The sequence below is a fragment of the Ovis canadensis genome, chromosome 24, assembly GCF_042477335.2.
Source record: "Ovis canadensis isolate MfBH-ARS-UI-01 breed Bighorn chromosome 24, ARS-UI_OviCan_v2, whole genome shotgun sequence".
Taxonomy (NCBI): Eukaryota; Metazoa; Chordata; class Mammalia; order Artiodactyla; family Bovidae; genus Ovis; species Ovis canadensis.
The window spans coordinates 48,795,169-48,815,243 of record NC_091268.1 but is presented as its reverse complement, the minus strand read 5'-3'; the positions used below and the strand labels follow the sequence as shown (position 1 = coordinate 48,815,243).

The 20,075-nt window shown below is 59.9% G+C and overlaps 1 protein-coding gene across 4 annotated transcripts; it reads right to left on the bottom strand.

Moving 5' to 3' along the window:
- Nucleotides 1-1,025: 1,025 nt before the first annotated feature.
- On the bottom strand, nucleotides 1,026-19,678 carry MLXIPL (MLX interacting protein like). 4 transcript variants are annotated; one of them, XM_069571059.1, is made up of 17 exons: nucleotides 19,291-19,678; nucleotides 15,466-15,572; nucleotides 11,089-11,171; nucleotides 10,833-10,922; nucleotides 10,482-10,526; nucleotides 9,727-9,928; nucleotides 9,526-9,606; nucleotides 6,486-6,655; nucleotides 4,405-4,945; nucleotides 4,145-4,212; nucleotides 3,925-4,069; nucleotides 3,645-3,757; nucleotides 3,422-3,541; nucleotides 3,139-3,266; nucleotides 2,932-3,055; nucleotides 2,100-2,229; nucleotides 1,026-1,806 (listed from the first exon to the last, which is right to left on the bottom strand). In XM_069571059.1, the coding sequence occupies exons 1-17, from the start codon at nucleotides 19,587-19,589 to the stop codon at nucleotides 1,688-1,690; spliced, it is 2,565 nt and encodes an 854-aa protein (XP_069427160.1). In that variant the 5' UTR covers nucleotides 19,590-19,678; the 3' UTR covers nucleotides 1,026-1,687. The 4 variants fall into 4 exon arrangements, with proteins under 4 accessions (XP_069427160.1, XP_069427161.1, XP_069427159.1 ...); XM_069571060.1 differs by having other exon boundaries at nucleotides 3,925-4,066; nucleotides 19,291-19,660; XM_069571058.1 differs by having other exon boundaries at nucleotides 3,925-4,212; nucleotides 19,291-19,660.
- Between the last annotated feature and the right edge of the window lie 397 nt (nucleotides 19,679-20,075).

The following is a 20,075-nucleotide window of genomic DNA, read 5'->3' as shown; positions in this document are numbered from 1 at the left end:
GTCTTCTGGGGACCTTTCTGGCAGGATGAGTGAAGAGCCAAGGCCACCGTCTGGTCCATAGTAGGCCCTCAGGAAATTTTTTTTTTTTTTTTAATTTACTGGGCTGCACCAGGTCCTAGTTGTGGCATGCAGGATCTTTTAGTTCTGGCATGTGGGATCCAGCTCCTTGACCAGGGATTGAACCCGGGGCCCCTGCACTGGGAGCATCCACTCTTAGCCACTGGACCACTAGGCAAGTACCAAATACTTGTTAAATCGGTCGATGAAAGGAAATTCCCTGGTGGTCCAGGGGTTAGGACTCCATGCTTTCACTGCAGGGAGCGTGGCTTCAGTCCCTGGTTGGGGGACTAAAAGACCACTCAAGGTACATGGTGTGGCTAAAAAACAAAAGAAAAGGATCAATAAAAGGCTCGAAGTATTGGGGCCATTTACCCCAGCTCCCCATCTGCAGCATCAGTTCCTGCTAAGACATCCAGACCCGGCGGCCACCCACCCTCTGCTTGCATTATCTCACATGGTGGGGTGGTCACGACCCCCAAGGCAGCTTTCTCCTCCTGGATGGTTCCGATGGATGGCCCTGTCGCTTCCACCCCGTGGTCCCGGCCCTGCCCTCCTCCCACGTGGCAGGTGCCGAGCCTCTCTGAACCTGCCCGGGCTCTTCTGTCCATGGCATTTCCCTGGCAAGAATACTAGAGTGGGTTGCCGTGCCCTCGTCCAGGGGAATCTTCCTGACCCAGGAATCAAACCCGAGCTTCTGAAGCTGCCTGCCTTGGCAGGAAGGTTCCTTACCACTAGTGCCACCCGGGAAGCGTCTCCGTGCTTCCACCCTTTACTCCCTGCAGCCTATTCTCAACTCTCCTCCAGAGGGATCCCGTTAAGGTCCCTCTGATCTTGTCCCACCCTTCAGTCAAAGCCCTCCAGGGGCTTCCAGCTCAGAGGACAAGCTAAGGTCCCTCGTGGCCAGCAAGGCCCTCTACAAGGCCACAACCACTCTCCATCCCAGAACAAGACACGCTGACAGTCCCTGCCAGTTTCTGTTTTTATTGATCAAGAATTCTTTACAAAATACACACACACATGTATCCACACACACACGTATACACACACACACACACACACACACACACACACACACACACACACCAGATACCTGCCCTGGTTTGGTCAACCCCTGCCCACTCTCTCCTGGGATCAGACCTTCTTGGCCTCATCCAGGGATGTCACCCTGTGGCCTCTTCCCCTACCAGCGGAGGGGCACAGAGAAGGAACCGCCTTTGTTTCCCTGCTTAGAAACACAGGCTGGGGCCCCACCTGTCGGGGGAGCAGGTAGGACTGACAAGGAAGCATCACCCCCTTCCCTCTTTCAAATTCTCTGAGTTGCCAGGTTAGTTTCCCAAGTACCACAGCTGCTAAGGCCTTGGGATCCTCTTCCATTCAAAGCTTCCCCATCCCCATGTTGCAGACTGAAAAATGGAGGTCTAAAGAGGGAGGAAGAGCCCCCCTTACCCACCCCCGCCCAGATCACAGCATTAGTTGCTATAGTATAACAGGGACTGGAACACAGTTCTTCCCGGCTTCCGGGAGATGAGCAGGAACCCTGCTTGACAGCCAGGTCTCCGGGCAGGAGGGGCGTGCCCAGGGAAAGTAGCCCCAGGGTAGCTGAGTGAGCAGCAGGGTCTGTCCAGCACTATAAAGATTTGCCAAGGGTGCCCTCTGTGACTGCCCGTGTGGCTTGCTCGGGTATACAGTCTGGATCCGTCAGGATGCTAGTGGATGTACTCAGCTGTCGTAGGGAGTTCAGAACAGCTGGGAAAAAAGAGAAAGAGAGGGAGAGGGAGAGACACTTTCCGGGGTCAGGGGTCATCCTATACTTGGATGCTAAAGACAAAAGGATCAGGGGAGGAACTAGTTAGCAAGACTGTCAGTCAGCCCCTCCTAGGAGCTCTGTCTGCGGGTGTCCTAGTGGTCCACCCCGGAGCGTGGTGGGGGATGGACAAAAGTCTAGGCTATACTGAGGACAGGGTGGACTGGGGTCTGAGCAGGGTGGGCCCCCCGCCCCCTGCTATGAGGCTTGGACACTCTGCTGGGCAGGCACGTACTTGGTCGGAGAGCAGGCAGGGAGCAATACTGGTCCAGCCAGGCCAGGGAGGTCTGGCGGAGGCTCTGCAGGCTTGCTGTAGACACCATCCCGTTGAAGGACTCAAACAGGGGCCGGATGAGAATGCTGAACTGGAGCCAGGTCAAGGAGCAGACCTGGCCTCTGGCTGGTACCCTCACCCACTTCACATGGAGCCCTGATCTCCAACCACTGTCCAGCCTTGAACCCCAAGGATCCCTATTGTAGCCGTCCTCCCGTCTGCTGAGGTCCTCCCGCAGCTCTCTGGCTCTCAGCTCCCTCCGCCAGCTCCCCCGTGGCCTTCCTTGGGCTAGCCCCCATCCCTGGGCTTCCTGCTCTGGCTCAGTCAAGGGCTCGACCAGGTTAAGGGAGTGAGAGATTCGAAGTCTTCCCGAGGGTCCACCCCAGTCATCTTATTCAGAGTTTGGGCCTTCCCTGGTGGCTCAGATGGTAAAGAATCTGCCTGCCAATACAGCAGACCTGGGTTCAATCCCTGGGTGGGGAAGATCCCCTGGAGAAGGGAATGGCAACCCTCTCCAGTACTGGGTTCTCCCAAACTGCCCCTAGGACCTTCTGAGGGCAGGGCTGTGGTCCTCTCACCCAGTGACTCCCCTTCAGTTTCCCTCCACTCCCAGCCCATCACCAGGCGATGCTGCTGGCCAAGGTGCCAGGGGGCTGGCAGGAGGGGGTGGAATTGGAGCCTCTTCCTCCAGGAGCAGCCCTGAGACCCTGCCTGGCCTGGGGAGCAGGGACTGCGTCAGGTACAGCTTGATCTTGCTGCAGCACACACCGAACTGCTGGCCCAGTGAGGATACTACCCAGAACTTCCAGTTGTGCAGTGTGCGGGTCCGGACATAGTCATCGAACATGTCTCGCATTTGGTCGAACCGCTGGTGTGTGATGGGCACCCCAGTAGCAGGCAGCTGCTGTTGGCACAGGCTGGGGGCGCGCGGTGGGTCAGGGCGGGGAGTCAGGCAGCAGGCCCCCTGCTGGCCCTGCACACCCTCCCCGCCCCCACCTACTTGATGGCGGCATTGAGCTCCTCGATCTGGTCCCGGAGCTGCTGGGCCTCCTCCTGCTTGGCCGCGCGCTCCTGCTGCAGCATGGCAATGTACTCGGCCGTCTTCTGCAGCGTGGTGGCCTTGCTCATCTACGGCAGCACCAACCAGGGCAGCCTTGGGTACTGGGGCCCCGGGGTGAGGCACTGGGCAGGGTGGAGGCCAGTGGGTGTGTGGACTGCCTGGGGGTTTGGTCTTGGGTGGGTGGGAGGGGGTCCACGTGCGGCTGGGGGGCCTGGGCACTCACCTTGAGGTTGGGCTGGGTGCTGAGCGTGCTCACCAGCCCATGCAGCGTGTCAAAGCCCAGCTTGATGTTGAAGCGCCTCTTCTGCTCCGCAGAGATGTGTGTGATGCGCCGGTTTTCTGTCTGGAGGTTGGGGGAGAGGCAAGAGAGCCGGCGTGAGCCTGGGAGGGAGCGCAAGAGGGCCTGGGGTAGAGCAAACAGACCTTAGGGAGAGAACGGGTGCCACCTTGCTGTCTGGACGGCCCCGGCTCAGCATGGGTTGCGGGGGAGAGATACGGATGCTCAGGGCCCCTGGGCCCGGCAGCGAGGTCAGCTCCGCAGACAGCCGCCGCTCACCACCTGTGCCGGGGACAGATGGACTCACAGACAGACCCACACAGGGGAGAGAGTCCCGTGGCCCTGTCCCTCTCATCCTGGCCCCAGACATCGTCCCCCACATCCCCCTTCCCCTCCTTCCACCCCGCAGACCGACCCCCCCCCCACCAGCTCCTTCAACCCCTCTTTACCGCTGGGTGCTGGGGGCGAGAGCCGCTCCAGTTTGGGGACAATCAGGGGCCTGGGAGGGGCCGGGGTGGCCGGAGGCAGTCGGGGTGGTGTGGGGGCCGGGGTTGGGGGAAAGAAGGTGCAGGGGAACTCGGGGAGAGTGTCCTGCTGGGGTGGAGAAGGGCAGAGAGTCGGGGTGAAGGCCCGGGGTGCAGCCCCACCTCCCAGTGCCCGCTGTCTTACCGGTGACCCTGGGGGCGGAAGGAGAGCGCCGGACACAAGCGGTGGCTCCAGGCCTTGCTCAGGCTTGGCTGTGCACAGACAGCATGCTGGGGGCCCCATCCATCATCTCCCAGCCCCACCCCTCCCTTCCTAATAGCCCATACCCCTTCCGGGTTCAGGGTTAAGGACCCAGGACCTCCGGCTGAGCCAGCCTCTCACCCCCCACCTTCTAATCCGGCAGGCTCTCGGAGTCCACACTGGGTCCCCATCTCCCGACTCACCGGCTGTCAGCAGCTGCGTGAGGCAGGGGTTGTTGCTCCCGGCAGTGGCAGTGGGGTTGGCAGAGGCAGGGGCCACGGTGGGGGCGCCGGGCTTCCGCCCTCTGGGGGTCGGGGCAGGGGACTTGCCTCTGGGCCGCGTGCCTTGGGGTACCGGGAAGTGAGGCCCAAATGGGGCCTCCGAATAGCCAGAGGGTAGCAGGTCTATGGGGAAGCGGGCGGGGCCTGGGCCAGGCTGCCGGGTGGGTGGGAAGGCCGTGGGAGCAGACAGCGGGGACACTCCCGGGGCAGGAGGGACGGCAGGGAAAGCGAACCTGGGCGAGAAGAGGGGCTCTTCTTGCATTAGAGTAGGGGGCGGGGCCATGGGAGGGAAGGGGGGCGGGGGACAGGGCTCCAGGCCCAGCCCTTTGGCAGGGCTAGGGTACTGGAGGAGGGGTGGGGGTGCAGGCGTGGGTGGGAGCTTGGGCTTGGGGTCTCCAGGAAGGAGGAAATCAGAGTTCAGGTAGGTGCTGGAGTTCAGGGAGCCAGGGCAGCTGCTCCGAGCCTGGTTGGGGGACAAAAAGTGGGGAGAGAGCTGGCCTTCTGGGGGCCTCCCAGGCAGCCTCCTGCCTGGCTGAGCTCTGGATTGGGCACTGTGGGAGCTGAATAGTCCTTGGCCTCAGACACACACATCAGGGACATTACAATCTAATGAGGGGAAAGAGTGGGGCACATTTATACACAGATTTAAGCATGAGAAAGAGCATCAATCTTTCCGCCTGCTCATTCATTCACTAAGTTATTTATCAATCCATCCACCAACCCATCCATCCATCCGTCCATCCAACCTCCGTCCATCCACCTATCTATTCTCTCATCTGTGAGCTAGCTCATCCACCTATATTTCCACCAGTCCTCCAGGTACTAACCCGTTCACCAATCCATCCAACCACCTAAACTTCCTTCACTCACCCACCAACCTTTCCATGGTCCCTCCATCTATCCACCAGCTACATATCCATCCACCAGCCCATTTATTGATCCACCATGTACCACGTGGTTGTCGCTAAGTCGTGTCTGACTCTTTGCAACCCCCTGGACAGTAAACCCGTCAGGCTCCTCTGTCCATGGGATTCTCCAGGCAAGAATACTGGAGTGGGTGGCCATTCCCTGCTCCAGGGGATCTTCCCGACCCAGGTAATGAACCTGGGTCTCCTGCATTGCAGGTGGATTCTTTAACATCTGAACCGCCAGAGAAGCCCTTTATTGATCCACCAAACTACTTATCCATTTACGAATCCATCCACCAGCTCATCCACCCAACGAACCACTCACCTAGCTATATATACACCAACAGTACAAGCATCTACCCCCATCTACAACCCAGCGATCTATTCTCCAACACACCCACCCATTCACACACTCATCCATTCACTGACTTGTTCAATCACTGGGCAACCATTTTTGCCTGCTGTGAATGTGCTTGAACGGTGCTCAGGATGGGAAGACGCAATGTGGCAAGTGTGAGGATGTGGTGAGTGGGGCAGAGCCCTTCCAGCAAGGAGCTCATCATCTAGTCCAGCAGACAGACCTCTCAAACAACGAACTAAGACAGTGCCAGAAAAGTCTGACGACAGAGGAAAAAGGCAGCTACCCTAGCTTTGGGCGGGGGTTGTGGCGGGGGGTGGGGGGGCAGCATCGGATTTGGGCCTGGAGGTCCTGAGCCAAACTGACAAGAGTCACAGCTTCCTAAAGGCACGTGCTCAGCTTTGGTTTCCATGTTTCCGTTCACGCTTCTCCTCACATCCAGCATACCCTCTACCAGTCTCCTCTGCTCAAACCTGACTCATTCACAAAGCCCAGAACCACCCCCTCTTCCAGGAAGCCCTCCAACAAGCAGCCTAGCCCCATGCTCCTCTGTCCTTAGCCTCCCCCCACCCTCAACCATCTTGTCAGCCCTGCTTCACGAGGGTCTTTCCTCCCCAGCTGAACTATGCCCTCCATTCTCTCTTGATGGACCAAGAGCATACCCAGGAAGTACCCCGAGGACCTCCTGGGCGTGGGCAGGTGAGCTGGGCAGGGTGGGGCGGGGTGGGTGAGCTCACCTGCAGGCGGTTATGCCCTGAGAGGTGGGTCATGCCCGAGCAGGCAGGGGGCACCTCCGAGCCCAGGATCCCACTGCCGAGGACAGGATCAGCCATGGGCCCGAAGCTGTGGGGCTCTGGGAAGTTTGACGGTGTAGGCGTCTGTGGGGGGCGGTAGTTGGTGAAGAAATCTGGAATTCACATGCACAGGGTGGCAGCCGTCAGAGCTAAGGCCGTGGCTGGAAGCAGCGGGCTGGCCTTGTCCCCGGCTGGGTTGGCGGTGGGGTGGGGGCCGGCAAGACAGGGGGGCCTTCCAGGGGAGATTGTGAAACTGGGAGAGTTTCTGTCTCACTCAGGGGAAGCAGTGGCGGAGGCTTGAGTGGGATGGGCCTGAGTGGGAGACAGCCGGGGAAGGGCGTGGGGGTGTCAGCAGGACCCCAGGAAGCAGCCCTCCCACTGAGCACCCAAACTGGCTCCTGAGGACCCCCTTCCACACCCCCAGACCTGGGAGCCCCAGGCCTTGTCTGCGCCTGCTGGGGACATAGAAAGTGTGTTGGGGGAGGAGGGGGTGACTACAGAGTGCCAGGGAGAGAGAGGGTGAGGTCCAACGGGAGGAGGTCTGCGATGGGGAAGGGCATCATCAGGGTGTCAGGAGGTCACAGAGTGAGTCGGGGGAGAAAGAGGTCAGAAGGGCAGTGGATCTGGGACAAGTTGGGTTTGTTGGAAGATCAGTGGGTAGGGCTACAAGGGTGGAGGCCAGGAGTCAGGGGTGAGAGGCCTAAGAGGGTCTGAGCAGGGTCAGAGGGTGGACTCAGAGTAGGGGCAGGGGTGAGGGGGCGCTAGAAGGCCTGAAAGAGCTGGCGGGTGGGGGGCAGCCAGATTGTTGGAGGTGGGGGTTGTGTAAGCCCCAGGCTATTCTGGTTTTGGGAAGCAGCTGTCCGCGGCCTAACCACATCCCGGGCCTGGTCGCCGCCTGCCCACCCGCTCCCTTCCGGGCACCTTTCTCTGACCCTGAGCAAGCCTTCTGTCTGCACCAGCTCCCAAGGCCTCCTGGTCTGGTCAGAGGCAACCCCACTGGCTCCAGCCACCCCGGCCAAGACAGCTGGTCAGGCTTTCTCCCAGGGGCCCCTTGAAGGAAACCCAGGAGTAGGATAAGCCAGCATCAAGCCGCGAGCCCAGTGGGGTCTTATTTGTGCGTCTTACGGGACGGTGGGGCCCAGGTGTTGCTGGGCGGCTGGTTCTGCATGTGTCTGTCTCACGTAGCATCTGCCTGTCTGCCTCCCGTAGCATCTGCCTGTCTGCCTCCCGCTGTCTGTCGCTCTGTCTGAGCCTTTGTGTATCTGCCCTGGTGTGACTTGGCGTGTACATGTCTGCCCTGTGCTGTGTCTGTGTTTGGCTGTGTGTCTTTCTCAGCCACGAGGTCAGGATCCTCCAGCCTCCCTTCAGCAGAAAGACTAGGAGGTGGAGGGTGAACGCCCACAGACCCTGCACTCCCAGCCCCGCGGGGACCACGGGCCTCATCCCATCGCCCCAGGATGCTCAGGGTCTCAGAGCAGCCCCTCTGACAGCTGCCGCCCACTCCCCAGAATCAGGCGGGGCGCACAGAGCAGCAAGCTCAGCCCGGCCTGAGTCACCAGGGTCCCTTGGCCATAGCCAGTCCCCACCCCACCTTGGTTGGCAGAAGTCACTTCCTAGCCCCAGCCACCCAGGGAACCCTCCCTGGCCTGTTCCTCTCCACTGACCTGCCATCGCCTTGCTGAGCACCCCACCCACCCACCCCCATGAAGCCCCTTCCCTCCCGAGAGTTATGGCTCCCTTCCTGGGTTTCCTCTCAAGTGAGGACCTCTGGGGGACAGAGCGGCAGCTCTGAAGGCCCTGGTGCTCCGGACGCTCCCTGTGTGACTCAGGCCCCCTATGGCAGGTCACCCCAGCTAGACCCCACTCCCGCAGCCACCCTGCACTTCCTAGCCTGATGCTCAGATTTTTGCCTAGAGCCCTGGGGTGGGGGCGGCTGGGCTCCTACCTGTGGCAGGGGTCTGTGGGCCCCGATGGGGCCGCTGCCCTCCCAGGCGGGTCTGCTCCCGGGGCACTGCCATCAACACGGCTACGGGCCCTGCAATGCCCCCCCCCCCACCCTCAGGCAGGGGTGGGGGTGGTTCCTCATTCCCTCGTCCCCGCCCCATGGGCCGCCACTTCTCAACTGACAGGCCCAGGACCCCGCCAGTCAGGAAAGAGTGGAGGGGTCACCAAAACCAAGCCTTTATGCCAGGAACCCCTTTTGTGTCCCCAAGGCCTCGGCTGAGACAGGTTGGGCCCTGGAGTCCCCTAAGCGTGTGACCATCAGGAGCCGTCTCCAAGGCCGACAGCTGAGTGAAGAAAGCAAAGTGGGAAGAAAGCTGCCGTGGAGACCAAGAGACATTTGTCCACGTGTGCTGTACAGACGGGACGTCTCTGGAGGGAAACGAGACACCAGTGCCCGGTGGCCCTGGGGCTCAGGAGAGGGAGGTAGGGCAAAGGGCTACTTTAAAGAATGCTTTATAAGATAAGATTCCTGGGATTAAAAAAGAAAATTACGTAGGAGGAGAGAAGTGGGTGAGTTCTAGATGAAAGAAGAATGGCCACGAGTTGATAAATGTTGATGTTGGTGAGGGTTCCATGGGGATTCTCTCTCCCTACCTGTGTGGGTGCTTGAAATGTTCTTTAATAAATAGTTCTTAAAAATGAGTTATATAAATACGAATAAACAGGCTCAAACAAAGGAGAGGGATCAAAGCCCTTCTCTCCTCTGAGAGAGTCCATGCTTTCCTGTGAACTCCCCAGAGCTGGTGGCTTCAATGGACCTGATCCCCTGTCCCCTGCCAGGTACCCTGATCTCACCGGAGGCTACTCTGGCTGTATCCCAAGGCCCAGACACAAAAGGAGACCAGGAAGATCCCTCAGAAATCACCTGGATCATCTACCCTTCCAGAGGGGCCTGGGACCAGCCTGACGTCTCAGTCATACTGGGGCCTTCCTACCACTGACCTGTGGCCGCCCACCTAGGGGGCGGGGCCTGGCCCACCTGAGATCTCCATGAAGTCATCCAGGCTGGGCTGCAGCGGCGTCAGGTCTGGCTGGATCATGTCAGCGTTGCCCACGTAGGCTGGAAGGGGGCAGGGGTGATGTCAGGAGTGTTGGGCAGGGTGGAGGTGCCCATGCCTGGCCATCTGCCCCTGGCTGCCCGGATCCTTTCAGGCCTCCCTTCCCTGGTGCAGGCCCTCACCGTCCTCGGGGGGCAGCTGCAGGGGTGCGGGGGTGGGCTGCGTCATGGTGAAGAGCGTGTCAGAGATGTCGGACAGAAAGCAATTGAGATCCAGAAGCTGGTGCCCACCGGGCTCCTCCTCCGGGCCCCCCAGCAGCACGGGTACCACGCTGGTAAAGAGCTGCTCGCACCATCGCTCCGGTGGCTGCCACCCCCCTTCCGCCTGGGGAGACAGAACCATCAGCAGCCCCAGGAGACCCCACCACCACCACCCCAGTCCTTCCAGGCCTGGAGACCCAGGGCGCTCCCACTGGCCCTGGCTCTTCCTGGTCGCCCCCTGCCTGGGGGGAGGGGGTGATCAGCCATCGAGGCGGGCAGCTCTCCTATCCTCTCTCAGGTGGACTCAAGTTTGCTGCCTAAAAGGCTAGGGTCACCGCACAGCCTCTGACAACTCTCCCCAGGAGATAGACTGAGACGGGCTTGCCGAAGAGCTAAGGGTCCCCTCCTGTCTCCTGCACTTTCGCCTACCTGGGTCCAGTTCTTACAGCCCTCTGTTCTCCCATGCCTCCCCACCACTTTGCTTAGTCAACCAGAAGTCTTGGGGTCTTTCCACTATTGCGCTCCAAGGCTGCCCCTCCCATGGGAAGAAGAGGTCAATTCAGCAACCACAGGACAGCGGCGACGCCCACTCCCCTGCCCTCCCTCCCGCATCCTACCGCCACTGCCTAGCCCACCCAGAGGCGACCGTCCATCCTCTGGGTCCAGGGAGCACCCACCTGCTTTGGGGCCAGGAGATCCCCTTCCCGACTGGACTTGCGGAGCTGCGGGAACACACAGAGGGGGACACTGGACCCCCTGCCCCCATCCATCCCTCCCCGCCAAGGCCTCCCCTACTCGCGGGCTCCCCGCCAGATCCACCGGATCCCTCGCGGCCCCTCAGGAGCTCTTCGGCGGTAAGGAGGCTGCGAGGAGGTCCTGTGGCCACGCGGTGGCGCTGTCGGCCTGGGTCTTAGTGGAGGGCCGGTGGCGGGTGGGGGTGCAGGGTGTGTGGGATGAGGGCGTTCCCCCAGGGCTCTCGCAAGCCACGCGGTGGCAAGGGGAAGGGTCCTCCCGCCGCGCCCACTGACCCGCTTCTTGTAGTAGATGCGCCACTTGTGGTACTCGCGCATCACCACCTCGATGCGCCGCTTCCAGTAATTTCCCTCCAAGACGACGGCCTGGGGAGGGCCAGGAAAGGGCCTCAGTGCGGGGGCAGCACTGACCCCACCCTCACCCCAGTCTCCCTCTGGCCCAGTCCCCTCCCGCTCAGCACGAGGAGTGGGGGGCAGGAGGGGGCCGGGTTTGGCGGGGCGGCAGTTGATTGGTCCAGTTGGTCTCGGCTACCTGCGGTTTCCGGTGCTCATCAGCCTCAGGCCCCTGCAGGGGGGTCACGAAGCCACACACGGGGCTCTTCCTCCGCTCCACATCTGAGAGAAGGGGGCCAGGTCAGGGGTGCCCAGCTCCCTCATCTGCCACACTGTGAAATCCTGCCAGGCCTTCCATGCTCAGATTAAGTACCACCTCCTCCAGGAAGCCTTCCGGGCTGCTCTGGCCTTCCCAGATCTCCCTTTTTTATGAGACCCTGTGACACAAACCTCCCACGTGCCATCTGCTCCTTTGGGAGCTTAGGAGGTGTGCAGGCAATGCTTGCTGAGTGGGAACTGTGGGGCCACAGGGAGTGAACTGTCCAGAGAAGGTCTTGGTCTGGCTGGCTGGCTAAAGGTCCAGAGCCCTGGTCCCTGCCTCAGGGTGCCCATTTCCATCTCAGAGAACCATCCCTGCTCCGCTTCAGGCCACCTGCCTGAGCCCTTTCTCCGCCTCCTCCTCTCCCATCCCTGTCTCCAGCCTGATCTCTCCCCAGGCTCCTTTTTGGCCAATAAACAAGTGCCAGGCTCTCCTTTACCTCTCAAACCTTCCCTTTGGCTTGCCTCCCAAGCTCTGGAAGAGCTGTCACTCGCCACCTCCACTTCCACGCCTCCCAGTGGCATGGTCACACCTATACCCCAGCATCTGTTCCCACACTCACCCCTCTGACCCAGCTCCTGAACTCAAGGCTCTGGCCCTCCCCAGCCCCATGCTCCTTGACTTTGGCTTCAGGGTAACCCCCTCCTCCTCCCTAGGCCCCAGGAGACTTCCCTCTGTTCTCCTCTCTCCCTGACCACTTTTCCCTGGCCCTGCTGCCAGCCCACCACACCCCGCCAGCACCCCCCCGCCCCCGGCCAACCTCTGTCATCCTGTTCCTTTGCAGCTTCAGACTCATTTTCCAGCTGCCTGGGGGAACCTCCACTAAGCTGTCTCAAAACATCCCTCTCAGATGTTTGGGGACTTCCCTGCCAAGCCAGAGCCTCCTCTGGACTGCCCACCTGGCCTCCCAGTGCCCCAACCTCCCATCACCTCCCAGCATCCGCATGTAATCCATGGACTGACCCTCTCAACCTCAAGGATGTGTGACATTTGTTCGACCATCCCCTCCCCTCCATATGCTCACTCTCACCCCCTGGTCTGGTGTCATTTCTCACCTAGACCTCCCTGACTCCAGCCTCACCCTCTCCAGCTCACCTTCCTCTGTGGCCAGGTCAGTTCTTCCTACACCACTGGCAGTACTGGCCTAAAACCCTCCATGGTTCCCTGAACCTCCTAGGTAAAGTCCACGCCCCCTAGCCTGACTTCCAAGCCCCTGTGACTGGCCCCACTGCTTCTCCTGCCTTTTCATCTCCTTCATAGGCCCCCCCTGGAAGCCAGACACCCACCCCACCCCCTGCCCCAGCAGCCCTCTGGTTTTATTCTATGTGGAATGCCTTTCCCTTCCCTCCTTTGCTTCATCTACCCGCATCTATGCCCCCATCAGGATAGCTCAGGACACCCTCTCTTCTGGGAAGCCTTTCCTCGTCTGAAACAACCCCTCGGTCCCGCCTGCCTCACCCTCTGCCCTGCCTCGGCCATCTCTCTGCACGCTGGCCTCTCTGCTGGGACTGAAAGCAGGGGCAGTGCCCTTTAGCCCCAAATCCTTGCATCTGGCACAGAACTTGGCACACAGCAGGCCTTTAGAACCCTGGAACCCGCCCCCCACCCCGCCTCCCCACCCCACAATGAAGTGACTTTTCCTGGCAATCTTGACAAAGAGGACTTCCGGGGTGTCCGTGGGGCCCATCCTGCTTCAACCCACAGCCAGCTTCCTCTGACACAAAGGAGGGGGCACCACCTGACCGTGGAATTTATTGGGACCTTCAGCATCATTTACAATGTTCTGTCCTAAAGGGCATTCTCCAAGACTATCCCTGTGTGAGTGGGGATGGGAGTTGTCCCAGTTGCTAAGCACGGCTTGGACAGAAAGCAAAGGGAGGGCCCTTGGTTGTGTGAACTCCCGGGGATGAGAGCAAGGAGGATCTCAGGGTCTCTGCTCCTGGCTTCGTCGTTGAGGATATGAGCCAGGAAAGATCGGACTTGTCCAGGGTCCACAGAGTCAGCGCTGAGCAGGCCTGGTCAGGCTCTGCCCTCCCCAACCCGGTGACCCTGTGCTCTGGATGGAAGGGCAGGGATCATGTGACTTCCTAGGGCTGAGGCATGCTTTACTTAACAATGGTAAGTTCATCAGTTCGTGTGGCCTCCTAGCCCCTTGCACCTGTGCTGGGACAGGGGACCCATGGAGGATCAGGGATGAACCTCCCAGCTTATGGGGAGAGACAAGGAAAGCACACACATCACAAAAGCTAAAGCAGGGTGGCAGGTCTGCCCAGAAGAGGTCCTGGGAGCTCAGAGGTAATACAACGATTTGGTGGTGTGGAAAAAGAAGGGAGCTTGGAGGCCCGGAGCCTGCCCAAAAGAGGCAAGTGTGAAGGGGAGGAGGCAGGCAGCCCCCCAGCAAACCGGCTCCTCCGCGTTTCCTGAAGCCCACTTTCAAACTTTCTGGGCTCAGGAAGGAGGAGTCCTGATACTGGGTTCCAGGCCTGCTGTGTGCTGTTGTTATTATCACAGTAATAGTAATCAATCCCAGCATTCACCTGAAGGGAGCCCTTGTGTGTGTCAGGCCCTGTGAGGTGACATGGATCATCCGTCTTGCTGAAAACCCACAGCAAGCCTGAGCAAGAAGGTGTTTATGATTCCCACTTTACAGATGAACAAGCTCCAGCTGGGGGAGGCGAGGGCCTTGCCCAAGTTCCCAGAGCTAGGACGTGTGAGAACTTGACTTAACTGCCCTGTCTGACTCAGAACTCGGGGTCCTTCCATCAGCTTGTGCTATAGTCTGGGTGAGGGCCCCTGGCTGGCGTCAGAAATTCCTTCTGCAGAGAGAGAAGGGTTTGCATCCCATCCTGCTTTGGAGGGAAAGCCTAGAGGGGGGAACCTCAGGGTGGCATGGGATGGTGAGGGAAGTTAGAGACTCCTTCTCCCCCTAGCCCACCAGCTTCCTGGTTTGGGCAGGGCCTGTCTTGAGCATTCTCCCTGGAAGCCAGTCAGCTGGAAGCAGTGGAAGGGGTGTTGGGCTGAGCTGGAGAGCCCTGAACTCACAGCCAGACATAGCTCTGCTCCTTTTATGCTCCGTCACCCCGAACACGTCAGTATTCATGCCTGGAGAATCCCCATGGATGGAGGAGCCTGGCGGGCTACAGTCCATGGGGTGGCAAAGAGTCAGACACAACTGAGCAACTAAGCACAAACACCCTGGACAAGTCACTCTCCTTCTGGGCCTCACCTGCTCATCCATAAAATGGGGGTAATAATAACTTGTGTCCCCAGGTTGCTTGGAAGCCTTAAGTAAGATGATTTATGAACCTGCCAGGCACATAAGGCAAATAGAAACCAAACAAACAAACAAAAAAACCCCACTCCTTTTCTCTGCTTGAATGGAACCCAGTGGGGCCAGTACAGAGAATACCTGGGTGGGCCCTTGTGGGCTATGTGTTCCCAGCTCAGCACAGCCTTCGATCCTGCAGGAGGACCTTACTGAGTGGGACAAGGTCCAACACGGGATCGACCAGCCTCTCAGCCTCTGCTGCCCTGCCATCGGGGATGGGTGGGTTTTGCATCCCCAAATGAATGACCGTGACCTCCTCAAGGGTACATCAGATTCAACCATCGTTTATTAAGCGCCAGCTTTGTGCCAGGCCTGTTCATACCTGTGATCCCCATGCCAGCCATGAAAGTTAGGACTCTTGGCCTCCTTTTATAGATGAGGAAATGGGTTCAGAGAGGTCAGACAACTTGCCTGCAGTCACACAGCCAGCAAGGGCCAGAGACAGGGTGGGAAACCAGCCCTGGGTGACTCTGAAACCGGAGTCCCTTCCACTCGACCACGTGGCCTCTCTGGGCTCCCTTCCCTCAAATCTCGATGGCAGAGGGGGCACCAAGGACCTCACGGGAGAGCTGGTGGAGACCCACCAGGATCTGAGTTCCCCTTTGTGACTGGCCCAGATAGTGCTGAATGCCTCTTTCTACCCTGGCATTTGAGGCGCCTGACTACACTAATGGGGTGCAGAATGGGCTTTCAACTGTTTCATTCTCTTAGGACTTCTAAGGGGTGACTCCTGCTTTGCCCAGCTTTACAGTGGAGAGCACCTTCGGGACGGATATGTGCCCCACGACCCTCTGGGTTTAGAAGCTGTCCAGGGGTACTGATGCTGGGGACCCCGGTCTCCCCTGAGGTGCTCTGCTGGAGCCGGTGTTGAGGGTGCCCAGGGCAGCCCCCGCGTCAGCCCTCCTGCAGGGCCCGTGGTGCCCACTCACACTGGATGTACCAGGCCCTCCAGATGGCGTTGTTGAGGCGGATCTTGTCCCGGCACAGCAGCTTGAGGCCTTTGAAATTCTTCCACTTGGGAGAAACCAGCTTGCCACTGTCAGAGGGAGAGGGCTGGGTCAGGGTGCAGATGTGGAAAGTTAAAGGGGGGTGGTGGGCTCCACTCTCTTCCTGGGCCCTGGGGCACTCATCTATGGTGGGCCATTTGAGGGACCACCCCCAAATCCTGCCCCTCACTCACTCTTACCTGCCTAAAATGACTACCTTTAAAATATTCTCCCAGGCCCCACTCCAGGCCTCTGTGTTCCTCTGGCGAGACCTGCTGAGACCTGTTTCTGAGCTCAGTGCTTGGAATGACAATGTCTGTCCATTTCTTACTGAAGAAAACTGAGGGTCAGGAAGTAAAGGGGACGTGCCCAAGGACACACGGTGGAATCTCACTCAGGCCCTGTGTTTTCTTTTCCTTCATCCATCTCATTGGACCCCTGAGCCCCCAGGGGGTTGGTCGGGTTTGTCTGAGTACAGAGGGAACGGGTTCACCAGAGGCGACCTCCAAGCAGCCAGCCGCTGCCTTTTCACTGCCTGTCTGGTGTCTGCCCGGCCCAAAACCCCAGCATGGCAATCTGGACTGAGCTGGAAGGTACACTGTTTCCCAGAGTGTGCACAACACGACCGCCACCAGGGCCCAAAGGAAGGCAGCTAGGATGGTGAAGTGATGGTCAGGGGCTGAGACCCTGACCCAGGTAGTCAATCAAATCCACATGATGGACTGGGCTCCGTCAGGTGAGGGGCTTGACTCTCAGGTTCCTGATGGTCACAGGCCAAGTCTGCCACCCCCAAGGAGCTGGCCTAGGAGGTCAAGACCCTGCTGGTCTCTCCCTCTTTCCTTTGCCCTCCTTCCGCATGGTTCACCAGCTAGGGTAATATACAAGTCCCCTCTGGCCCGCCTTCTCTTGCTCACAGGGAAGGCTGAGGCCCCAAGGCTTAGTCTTCCAGAAGACCGAGCCTGCCTCTCTGGGGGCCTCTCTGGCAGGCTGGCTCCTACAGCCCCTTGAGTACCTGAGTCACTGGGTCCCCTCTGCTCTCTGGTCTCCCAGCTCCTGTGTTTGCTTTGGGGTGGAGTGAGGGGACTACTACCCCAGGGCACAACAGGCCTCATTACCCAAATAGGGTACATGGCCCAAGCACCCAGCCCTCTGGCTGCCCACCCCCATCCCTCCTAAGTTAGGTAAACACCATCTGTCCAGTAGGGAGACAGACAGAGGGGGCACTCTGATACCTCCCGGGCCAACTTATTTTGTGGCACCTGGGGGGGCTGGTAATCCTGAGTTTGTGGCCCCAGCCTGTATCCCAGCAACCTCCCAGCCCACTCTGATCCCCCAGTGCCCGCCCTCATCCCCCACCTGCCTCCCTCCCTCTGCCACTTCCCCACTGAGGTTGTAAAGTCTGTGGCCAGGCAGGGCTCGGGGAGGTGAGACAGTGACATCCAAGCCCAGGAGGAAAGGATTTGGCTGGGAGGGGAGGAGAGGGGCCCAGCCTGGAGCAAAAAGCCTATGGCCAGAGTTCAAAGGATTTTTTATGACCAATAGAAATTCTGGGAATTTAGGGAATGAGAAGACGAAAATGCAGAACTCCCCCCCTCCTTCACCCCACATATCTACCTTGCAGAAATTCCTTTATAGTTTTCCCTGATAGCGTCCTGATTGTTCTCACTCATCCCTGAGGCCATTCTTTCCTTAGCCAGCCAGCTCTGACCATGAACAGGTATTTTCTCAGAACTTTCAGAACTTGCCTCCCTGAGACTTCCACCCACAGAACCGTGGAACACGGGGCTCCTGCCCATGCGCTCAGTCTTCTCTCTGCCCACACGGCCTTGCTGAGGGTGAGAACTGACCAGACGTTCGCAGGCTGTCCCTCCGGGTCAAACTGACCAGTTCCACCCAGCACCCCTGGACCCCCCTGCCTTGCTGTTCCTCCCCATCTACTTTCTCTCTTGGGACACCCCAGCTTCGTCATTGCTCTCCCCTCCAAGGAACCCCTATAATTAAAAGTCTTTACGGGCTAAAAACACTGTCCGAGTCTGACTCTCAGTTTTTCCCTCTGCCAAATGGGAGAACTCAAGAGTCCTCTGGTACCAAGCCACTCCCATCCCTACCCCTTAGGCCCCCACTCAAGGCCTGCCACAGAGATGGAATATTCTTGGTGTTTAGGGAGAAAGCCCAAATCTCTCTACCCCAGCTTCCCCTAACTGGGGTCACAACAGTGTCGTCAGCCTCCTAGTGGGGGTGGTTCTGGGAGTGGGCTCTGTCCCCTGCCTGGCCTTTTCCCCTGAATCTCCCCTTTGGGTCACCCATGGTCTGGGATGGGGGGTGGGCCTGAGCCAGCCCAGGCAAAGCAGTATGTGGTATAAAGCAAGAAGCATAAGTTGGGAATGGGTAGGAAAAGGGGACCCTGGAGGACCCTGGGAGCAGGTGCTCCCCCTGGCCAAACCCCACATTCGGTGTCCCGTGACCTTAGATGCCCTGTCCCCTGAAGTCCCGTGATGTCCAAGGAGGGGAGGGAGGAATGGGATGGGAATTTGAACTTTCCACACAGGTCTGGCTCTCTGGGCGATCAGATTGCAACATGACCTGGGCCGGGGGCCAGAGCGTGTGGGCCAAGGTTACAAAGCGACCAGCCAATGGGGTCCAGGCTGGGCGCCACAGCAGGGGGTGGGCAACACTCCCCCGCAATCCCCACCCCTGCTCCCCGGCTCCCAGTCATTGCCAGTCTCTAGCCAGCGGTTCTCAGAAGAGGAGGAGGCACCGCAGAGGAAGAGGAATATTTGCACAGAGAAAAGATCAAGGCCGGCCGATCCCCCTTTCTCTTCTACGGGTTTTCGGTTGATAATTTATCCTGGTCCCTCCGCTCCGGGGAACTTTGCTCCGGGGCACCGAGCCAGGACCCTGGTTCGCGCCCTCCCCTGGGACACAGGCGTGGAGCTGGGGCCGGGGCGCGGCCGGCGTGCTCTGCGACGCCCGGAGCAGGGGTCCCAGGCAATATTAGGCGCAGAACCTCGCGCGGCGACTCGGGGAGGCGGTCCCAGGCAACGCCCCCCGACCTCGGTTCCCCGGGACCAGCCCTGCGCAGCCTGTATCACCCCATTCCGGACCCCGCTGGGAAACTGCAAGGGAGCGCCTCCTGGGTCCTCCCCAGGCACTCTCTTCCCGCCACCCTCGACCCAGCAGGTTAAGAACAGGTTAATTGTCCCTCAATCGAGTGGTGCAGGGTGGACTAGAGACTGGGTTTCAGTCGACGTTGGCTATGAACTGGGACAACCAAGGCGCGAGGAGTATCGCGCGGGTGCAAGAAGAGTCGGCCTGGGCAGGGGCTTCCGTATTGGGAGCAGAAGGCTGCAGGTGGTCAGGTGGAGTGACCCCCGGGGTGAACGGTGCGGATGTTAGGACCGCCTAGGGTCCTGGGAGTGCGAGGGATGCCCTGTTGGCATTCTTTGGGGTCGGAGGGGTCAGGACTCGGGGAGAGAGGCCGGAGGGGGGCCCCCGAAGGTCGAGGGGGAGGGCAGGAGGTCCCTGCCCTACGAAGAGAGTCTTGGTGGAGAGAAATGGGAACCCGGGAGGGATGCAAGTCGGGGGGCTAAGTGGAAAGGGCGGGATCAGAGACACTCCGGGGTGGAGGAGAGGAGGGGATCCAGGATGTGGCCCGAGTCTCTGAGAACAGCCGGGACCAAGGCTTGGGGCCGAGTGGGTTGGCCGGGAGCCCCAGAGCAAGGTCCCGCCATGGAGGGCCGAGGCTGTCGGCCCCGGAGCCGCCCTCACCTGTAGGCCAGGCTCATGCACTCGAACAGGCGGGTGAGTGTGGGGTCGATGCTGCGCGGCCCGAAGTCGGCGTGCCCCAGGGACCCTTCCTGGTCGCGCCGCCGGGTCAGCGAGTCGCTGTGCGGCGACGACACCATGAAGTGACCGCTGTGGATGACCTGCGAGCGAAGCAGCCCGCCCGCGCTGCGCCGGGTATTCGGGTCCTCCGAGTCTGTGTCTGAGTCTGAATCCGGGCTGGGGACGACCCGCGGGCCCTGCAAGCCCGCGACCAGACCCGCCAGCGCCCCGGCCATGGTCATCGCCGCCGCCGCCTCGCCTGGGCTCGGGGCAGCTGCAGGCGCAACCCGTGTGGCCAGACCGGCTCATTAGCATAGCCACTCCCACCTCTGTTAGCATAGCCCCGCCCCCCACCGCGATAGGTCGCTGGAGGGGGCGGGGCCTCGGGGCGCGAGGGAGCAGACGGGGCGGGCTTATATTAATAGTCAATACGCCAGGCGTGAGAACGCCGGGTCAGAGCTCCCGCAGGTCTAGAGTTTGGGCAACAGGGGGTCTGTTATCTCCTCTCCCGTCTTTCCTTATGCTATGACCACCTGGAGTCCTGGTGGAACCGCCCCTACGTCACCAAAAGGGCTCTCAAGAAGAGTCGTTCACTCCTGAGCCAGAAAGTCGTCGGTGCCAGGGATCCCTCCTCCCCGGGTCGCCCTCCCGTGAGTTCTCTCATCTAACTCAACCCCTGCCCTCTCTGACCTCCCGGCTCATATTCACTCCCTCTCCGTGCTTCACAC

Coding starts and splice junctions, on each gene's coding strand:
- MLXIPL (XM_069571058.1), bottom strand. CDS start 19,589: ATGACCATGGCCGGGGCGCTGGCGGGTCTGGTCGCGGGCTTGCAGGGC. Junction 15,573..19,290: donor TGCATGAGCCTGGCCTACAG/GTGAGGGCGGCT, acceptor TCCCTCTGACAG/TGGCAAGCTGGTTTCTCCCA. Junction 3,056..3,138: donor GAGCTCAATGCCGCCATCAA/GTAGGTGGGGGC, acceptor GCGCGCCCCCAG/CCTGTGCCAACAGCAGCTGC.